An 8,806-nucleotide genomic window follows, 5' to 3' on the forward strand; every position below is an offset into this window, starting at 1 on the left:
GTCGCTACATGCATGGAATCATGACAACATGATCAAGATTGGTGTAGTGTGGGGAGCAGTTATTAAGGTTGAGGATAATCAAGAGCGCCAATTTAACTCCTTCAATATTTTGGTAGACACAAGTTTTGGTCCTACCATTCAGGTGAGATTAACTACAGTGGTGGAAGAAAATGAGTTCTTGCTTTTTGTGAAGGAAATAGGGGGAATGAATATATATCATAACCATAATGTGGTGGATAAAGAGCCAAGAATGAAGCAGATGCAGGATTTTGTTACAAGAAGAGATGATCATATGAAGATTAAAGAAGGCGGCGGGCTGTGGTGTAACAGCGGTAAGGAAGTTGGAAGGGCTAGGGCTGAGCTGGATACCATTACAAAAAAATGTAAACGTCGATAATTCAAAATTTGACCTACATAAATTGAATGTGGCTAATAAATTTGATGGGACCTAGGTGGATGTAGGTAAGAATAATATGGAAGGTGACTGGACTTGTGAATCCAAGACAAACACTTGGGAGGATGATAAGTTAACTATTGAAATTATGAAAGAATCTTTTGTGGGTTTGAAGAGTGGGCCAAGTAAAGGAGAAATAATTAAAAACAAGACATGGACTGATGACAAGGAGGTGGAAACTTTTAGTGAAGAAGTGAATTTAGCTCAAGAAAACAACAACGTACAACAAAAGAGTGTATATCTGGAGGATTCAATATCAGGTCCGTTAGAGCCACCAGAATTTGAGAAGGGAGAAGTGGAGGTAGTACCTTCATATGAGAACAAGGAAGAGAGGGAGGTGAGTAGTGTGAGGTGCAAACTTAGAAAGACAAAGAAACAAATCAAGAAACTGGGGCAAGGTCGAAGGAGAAAGATTAAGAAGACAACGAAAACAAAGAATAAAAAGAAGGAAAAGAAGGTTGACGATAGGGAGTTCATATGGGAAGAAAACACAACAAAGGATGGCACGGATGATGATCTGGAGTCAGAAGCAAATAAGACATGGCTTGTTGGGAAAAGTTTGGGCTTATCAACAATGATTGATGAAGACGTACAAAAATATTTGAAAAAGATAGATGAAGATGTAAGGCAGGACATTGGCGACTATTCAAAAAAAAAAGAAAAAGGGGTCTACGAAAGAAGAACGCAGTGAGATAGGTGTTACTTCCAAACAAGTTAAATGATTTTGCTCTAGAAATGTAGAGGGGTAAAAAGAGCAGGAAAGATGGGAGTGATAAAAGAACTAGTTATGAAAAATGAAGTGAGATTCTTGGGTTTAGTTGAGAGAAAAGCTAACATCATAAAAGAATATGAGATAAAAAGGTTATGGGAACATTGAATTTGTATGAAATATGGTGGATGCGGATCAAAACAGTGGGAGTATAATTTGTGTATGGGAGAAAATTTTTTTTAGGATGGAAAGGACAATCAAAGAAATGAGGTGGATTTGCTTGGTAGGAGGTATTTTAGGAGTCATTGACAAAATTCTGATATGTGTTGTTTATGCACCTAATGATGTAGCTGATAGGAGGATAGTATGGGAGGAGATAGTGAATGTAAAAAATCAATACAACCTACTAGTGCTAGCATTCGGTGACTTTAATGAAGTTATGCACCCAACAGAGAGAAATAGTGGCAGGAGAAATATGACAGGTATAAGAGAATTTAATCAATAGATCCAAGAGATGGAAATGATGGAGATTTCAATGGGAGGAAGAAAATACACTTGGAGGAACGGAAGAAGTGCAAGTAAGATTGACAGGTTCTGTTTGGATCTGGAGCTGTTTCAACAATGCTCAAACTTGAAGGTAAGGGCTTTAAAGTGCTCAAAATCAGATCATGTTCCTCTTTTGTTAGAAAAGGAGAAGAAGAATTAGGGACTGAAATCATTTAGGTCTTTGGACGCATAATTGACACACTCCCAGTTCAAGAAAATGTTTGCACAAGAATGGAGGAAGGTAGGAGGGGACACAATTGAGAAGAAATTAGCAAATATGAAAGAAGTTTTGAAAGTGTGCAACAAAGATAATTTGGAAACATTGATGAGAAGATAAAGATGTTTAAGGATGAAATATCCATAACTGAAAGGATGATTGAGGATGGGATAAATCAAGAAGAAAATACAATAAGAAGAGAAGCGCTGAAAAATCAAGTTGAAGTGTGGTATAAGCATAAGGCAGATTACTAGAAATAACACTCAATGATAAACTCATCAATGACATTGACAAGAACACGAAATATTTTCATATTAAATCAACGATAAAGCAGAGAAAAATTATATTAAATATATTCAATAAGGTAGAAGAACGGTAAATAATTCAAATAAAATTAAACAAGAAGAAAGGAGATATTTTAAAGAGCTATACTCTCAAAATAATACTTATATTAATTATTAAATAATTTATTATTTGAAAAATTTAATTAAAAAATTACTAGAATATCTATATAATTCTACGTTAGGATCATTTTATTTGTACACTCTAAATCTATGAGAAAATATTTGCTTGATTTTCTTTTTTTTCTTTAATTTTTTTCTTTTTATTTTTTAAATTTTTTAGTTGTTCCTTACTCATGTTTCTCATCTTTCACTAGATGTTGTGTTCATATCTTAATTTATTGTAAGTTGAATTTTATCCGAATTAAAAAAAATGTCATTTATATAAGCTTATAATATTATATTAATTAAAAAGATATAATATATTTTGATATTAATTTTTAAAATTATTAACATCAATTATTAATAATTTGATAAAAGAAATTGAATGTATTGCGTCTTAATTTTTTTTTGAAACAATAAAAGACAACTTATCGAGCACAGGAAAAAAATATAATTATAGTAATTATATATCTTAATATTTAAAAAATATAAAAAAATAATTCTTTTAGTAAGTCTTTAACTATTATAAAAGTTAATACAATAAATGATTATAGATTAAAATAATAAATAAAATTGAGAGTTGAGATAAAAATATATGGTAATAATTGATTGCAACTAAATAAAGAGAACGAGGAAGCACAATAAGAAAATAGAAAGCAAAAGAGAACAACGAAATATAATACAACTGTGGCGGTGCAATAATCTTGGATTGTATGCAGGGAATTGTTAGAGAAGATGACAATGTGTGATATAGAAAGATGGAATAATAAAAATAAAATTTAATAATTTTAAAAGAATAATAAAATTAAAAATAGTTTAAAATATTGAATATATATTTGAAATGAAACATATTAGAATTATTTTATCAATTAGAAGTATGTATGAATATAAAAAATACTTTTAATTTAGATTGTTATATTTGTTTTAAATTAAATAGAATTTAAAAATAAATAAATTTAATAATATTTATAAATAATTACTTTATGAGTACTATTTGTAAATATTTATATTGCTCTTATATTTTTGTTATGCATAATAATAACGTAAAATTTTTTTTATCATACCTTATTTAATTTAATTTATTTTATATATTCTAAATGTTAAATAATTTCTGAAATTTTTATTTTTTATTTTAAATTATTGATATCAAATTTAAAATTTAAAATTAAATATATAAAATTTAATTTTTTAAAAATAATAAGAAAGTGACTAAACGGTAGAACCACTAGTATGTATAATGATATAAATTGATATTAAAAAATGCTACTTATCTTTTAAAATTCAACTTTTAATATGTTTTTTTAATGATTTATTATTATTTAATTAATTTGAATACCTATTTTTATGTACTAATTATTTAAAAAATAAAAAAAGTTACTTATTTTTTATTTTTTCTATTCTCTAAAAACTGAATAAAAATTAATATTTAAAAGATGACTAATTACATTGGTTAATATTTATAGTCGACAATAACCAAACTGCTTTTTTTTATTTGGGAGAATAGCACCAACTAATTGAACAAAAAATTTAGTTAATATGTGCCATGATAAGTTATCATTAGTAACAAATTTTAAATATTTTTATTTAATATATATAAAATAAATATATTAAAAATTTAAATTTTTCATATTTTTAGCATTTTTTTTTAATTTATAAATTTAATATGTGGAATAAAACGACGTCTCATAAATATAATTTAGGACACAAGATACATATACCCATAAATATAATTTGTAAATTCAATTTGGAACGACGTCTCACCCGTCAGGCCGTCACCGCGTCGTATCCAGATCAAGTGAATAAAACGACACTTTAACAGTTTAACCACTCTATTTCCGTAAAAATCCCCACTTTCCATACATAGCGGGAAACAACTCTTCCCATATTCTCCACTACAATGATCTCTCTTCCACTGAACTCACGCCCATCCTGCACCCTCATCTATCACCACTAAATTTACGGGACCTGCGTTCCTTCGCATCTTGACGGTCCAGATCTTCCTTCGCGCACTATATATTCCCTCACGCTTCCTTTCTTCTCACTTTGGTAAATCTCAAGATAAAGCAGCAGGTGAAGCCCAATCCGTTGCGTTTATGGCGGACTTCTAGATTCGATTCGTCTCCCCAACGAGCTTTCTCGATCCCTCAGTCTACCTGCAACAGGTAGCACCTCGAGATTTGATACTGAATTTCGTAAAGTTTCTGTTATCTTTGTTGGAACATTAATAAATTCTGGTTTGTTTTTGTGGGATTTGCGTTGTGATTTTCTTTCTGAATTTTGTATTATTATTTTTCATTTTCAGTTGCGCGATCTTTGTAGCTGTTTGGTTGGTGTTTGAATTCGGTGCAGATCGAAGGCGTGATGCTACTATTCGATTTGTGCTGAATTTTGGATTGAAGGATCTCTTAAGAGCAATCAGTGGAAAATTTTCTTCCTAAGGTAGGGTGTTCACTTTCGTTTCTGATTTCTTCTTATTGGTATTTGTGAAGTGATTATTGCCGTTGTGTTGTTATTGGATCTCTTTAGACATGTCGGTTATGATTGAGAATTTAACGGTGATACATTACCTCGGTGTTGGATCCTATTGGAGTGGTTCTTTCAGTTTTACGAGTCATTTCAAGAGTTGAATTATTTAAACTATTCTTAACTATTTTAGTTCATGTTGTTATTTATTAAATGGAAGTAGTTTTGATCTGGGTCTGATGCTTATTGGTATACTTTTAAAGATGTTGAATTATGATGAATATGATCCGTGGAACTTTCTTATTTGTTTTTTAACACTGTATAACTTAGATCTAGTGGTGTGTACATGAAATCACATAGTAGATATTACAGTAGCAACAACTGACATGCTTAGTGGAAATGAAATCTTATATATTTAATAGCAAGAGTTATTAAATATGTGTCATTTAATTCCATGTGCAGCAACCCTAATTAGCTTTCCATAAAACAATGTGGAGATTTAACCCATTTACACACAAGGAGGCAGCTGGCCTTGAAGGCCGAGTTATAGATGTCGGCAATCTTAAGATAAATGTCCAGAAGGCCATCGCAGAAGGAGGGTTCTCTTGTGTTTACTTAGCACGTGATGCTTTCCATATGTCAAAGCAATATGCGTTGAAGCACATCATATGCAATGATGATGAATCACTTGCATTGGCAAAGAAGGAGATATCTGTGATGAAGTCACTGGTAGGACATCCCAATGTAGTCACACTTCATGCTCATACAATATTTGATATGGGTAGGACAAAAGAGGCATTTCTTGTAATGGAATATTGCGAGAAGTCTCTTGTTAGTGTGCTGGAAAGCCGAGGAGCAGGTTATTTTGATGAGAACCAGGTTCTCTTAATCTTCAGGGATGTATGTAATGCAGTTTTTGCTATGCACTGCCAGTTCCCACCTATTGCTCACCGGTAACAACACTAGCTAGTAAAATTGTATAATTGTCGTAAATATCTCTTTGTATTATTCTATTTCCTTTTCTGAAAATATTTCTGTACTAAACCATTTGCAAAATATGAAGCTTTTGTTCATTTTGATTTTCTGCTGTAAAATATTCTATAAAGAATCTTTTTGTTGTCAGTCTATCTTCTAAATGCTAGATATTGAGCACCACAGATTTATATCCATGCAATTAACAGTCACATGGTCTTGTTTTTATTATATTACTTTAATAAAATTATTCTTTGATTTTCCAGAGACTTGAAAGCAGAGAATCTTTTATTAGGTTCAGATGGTTTATGGAAGTTGTGTGACTTTGGAAGCACTTCCACCAATCACAAGCGTTTTGAGAAGCCAGAAGAAATGGGAATCGAGGAAGACAATATCAGGAAGTACACAACCCCTGCCTACAGGGCCCCTGAGGTAAGCTAAGATGTGTTCCTCTAAACTAGGTTATAAATTTATAGAATGAGTGATATGAATTTACATTTCTGTATGCATTTTAGATGTGGGATCTGTTCCTTAGAGAAGTCATCAACGAGAAAGTGGACATATGGGTAAGTAATGCGAGCCCAAAATTTTTCACGTCTTTGATGATAAATGCATTTTCCTCCCTAGTTGTAGCTAGTTAACGAATCGTATTATCATTGATTATGTTAGGCACTAGGGTGTCTCCTTTTTCGCATATGCTATTTCAAAAGTGCTTTTGACGGGGAATCAAAGCTCCAAGTCTTAAATGGAAACTACCGCATTCCTGATTTGCCTAGATACAGTTCATCAGTCACGGATTTAATCAGAGACATGCTTCAAGCTAGACCAGATGACAGACCAGATATCACGCAGGCAAGCTTTGCTTGATTGGCCATTCATCTCCATCAATTTAGGTTGGTCTTAGATCATCCATCAACTGCATTCATAGGTACTCAATTTAGGGCAATCAATTACTGACGTTGATGTTCTACTATGGTTACAGGTCTGGTTTCGTGTTAATGAGCAGCTACCTATTACTTTACAGAAGTCATTGCCTGACAGGCCACCTGAGTTGCCTGCTTCCAACCATCCGGAAGGTGATACATTTTTTACTAACTAATTGATTGAGTCTCTAGTTTTGTCATCTCAGAATACTCAAATTGTGGCACTTGATGTGCATTGTAACTAGAGTCTAGAAGCTCTTAGTAAATGATTAATTTTATCCCAAATATGAAGGATTTATTTGTAGCTAATTTTTGGCAGGTTCTTCAATGTCCACTAACAAATCACACCCAGCACCTAGCAGGAATCCACCTCCCCCGCCTTCATCTGTAGAATCCAAACCATCGGTCCAGGCATCTGTTGCTTCTAGGGGTGGTGGAAATGGGGGGCAGCTTGGTGCTTTCTGGTCCACTCAGCATGCAAATGATTCAATCGTTTCCAAGGAAAAGAGTAAACCTGTATTTGATGAAGAACCATCTAGTAACAATAACACATTAAAGGATGATAGAGTTCATCCAGAGAATGATCAGTTACCCAAAAATGTTGGTACTAACAAAGTGGCCAACGCACCAACTCATTCAGTAAAAAGCAGTGTACATGGAAAGTCACACAAGCCTGACACTGCATCATCCAAGGATTTCGAATTGAACTTTTTTAAGGATAAAGGTCAGATGAATGAGAGGGGATTGTCAAATATAGACAATACAGCTACGTTTCAGGATCATGCTTTTAACACTTTTGTTGCAGAATTTGATACTGCTAAGCTCAGTCCTGGACTTAAGTCTGAAAGGGAAGAAACATTAGAAGCTGAGGTGGAGAAACTGAAAGGGCAGTTGAAGGAAGCAAACATAGCCAAAGCTGAAATCACTTCAAAGTATGAAAAGCTTTCTGCTATATGCAGATCGCAAAGGCAAGAATTACAGGATCTAAAACAGGCACTTGCAGCAAAAACTCCCTCACCAAATAGGGAGGGTATGAGGACCTCTCCTGCACTTACATCATCTGCATCCACGGTAATACCATTTTGTAATTTTCATATCCTACTCATTTGCCTTGCTGAAAATTTCTTTAGCCTGTGCTTTCTAACAAACAGATACTGTTGCATTATAACTGCAGAAGGAGCAGATTGGCGAAACCGTTTGGGAACTTCAGCAGGATAAAACTGAGAGGAAGACTCCTGGTTCAGAACCAAAGTCATGGCAGGCTTTTCCTGAGGAACCACGACAACAAACCTCCTTTTCAGCTGACAATACTTCAAAATCTGTCAGGACTAGAAATACCCAGCAGAAGCCGCAGCCTGCTCCAGTTGCTGCTAACTTCGATTCGTGGGGTTTTGGATCTGATAACTTCAGTGCTGTAAGAGCTAGTACCCCACAGATGCCAAGACCTGGTGAAGGGAGTAATTCTCAGGCATTTGGTGAAGCAAAGGCATTTGAGAAGAAATCAACTACCCCCCCTGCTGGATGGGCTGGATTTTAACTGTGCAGAATGGTTGTGCTCTGATTGCACCTATAAGCATTTTTACTTTGCTCCATTATGTTTGATTCATGCTGTTGGGCGTTTGTTTCTTTTTGTGGATGATTTTACTAAATGGATCTTGTTTATCTGGACTATATCCATTCTGGGGTGGAAGTATTCATTTCCAATTTGCATGATTATTGTATTACTCGTGTCTCTGAAAAACTTTCGAGTATTCATGCCCTGAACTTGGTTTATAAATTTCAATGATTATATTACCTGATTCTACACGCCTAACTTTAACTAACTTGAAATAGGTAACTAGTGATTAGCTTATGTATAATCAGCATTCAGCTAGTAACTTGGTTTCACATGCTGTTCATTTAATAAATAGAATTCCAAGTCCTACTATACAAAATATTTTCCCATTTCAAAAGCTACATGGCCAAATACCTGACCTTACTCATCAGAATGGTTGGTTGTTTAGCCTTTGCATCTACTTTAGCTCAAAGTAGGAAGAAATTAGATGCAAGATCTAGTAGGTGTTGTTTCCGTGGATACCA

General features: G+C 33.6%; 1 protein-coding gene across 2 annotated transcripts; it reads left to right on the forward strand.

The window, feature by feature from the left end:
- The first annotated feature begins 4,251 nt into the window (after nucleotides 1–4,251).
- LOC112769104 (uncharacterized) lies at nucleotides 4,252–8,521 on the forward strand. 2 transcript variants are annotated; one of them, XM_072226032.1, is made up of 10 exons: nucleotides 4,252–4,531; nucleotides 4,672–4,808; nucleotides 5,295–5,785; nucleotides 6,071–6,236; nucleotides 6,320–6,370; nucleotides 6,474–6,656; nucleotides 6,787–6,880; nucleotides 7,047–7,451; nucleotides 7,533–7,798; nucleotides 7,902–8,521. In XM_072226032.1, exons 3-10 carry the CDS (start codon nucleotides 5,322–5,324, stop codon nucleotides 8,262–8,264), a joined length of 1,992 nt encoding a protein of 663 aa, XP_072082133.1. In that variant the 5' UTR covers nucleotides 4,252–4,531; nucleotides 4,672–4,808; nucleotides 5,295–5,321; the 3' UTR covers nucleotides 8,265–8,521. The 2 variants fall into 2 exon arrangements, with proteins under 2 accessions (XP_072082133.1, XP_025669301.1); XM_025813516.3 differs by having other exon boundaries at nucleotides 7,047–7,798.
- Nucleotides 8,522–8,806: the final 285 nt, after the last annotated feature.

The sequence above is a fragment of the Arachis hypogaea genome, chromosome 18, assembly GCF_003086295.3.
Source record: "Arachis hypogaea cultivar Tifrunner chromosome 18, arahy.Tifrunner.gnm2.J5K5, whole genome shotgun sequence".
NCBI lineage: Eukaryota > Viridiplantae > Streptophyta > Magnoliopsida > Fabales > Fabaceae > Arachis > Arachis hypogaea.

Bases quoted from the DNA above. Each gene is read 5' to 3' on its own strand.
- LOC112769104 (XM_025813516.3), top strand. From the start codon at position 5,322: ATGTGGAGATTTAACCCATTTACACACAAGGAGGCAGCTGGCCTTGAA. The intron at 6,371-6,473 runs GTAAGTAATGCG...TGATTATGTTAG, and splicing joins ACGAGAAAGTGGACATATGG to GCACTAGGGTGTCTCCTTTT. The intron at 7,799-7,901 runs GTAATACCATTT...TTATAACTGCAG, and splicing joins TTACATCATCTGCATCCACG to AAGGAGCAGATTGGCGAAAC.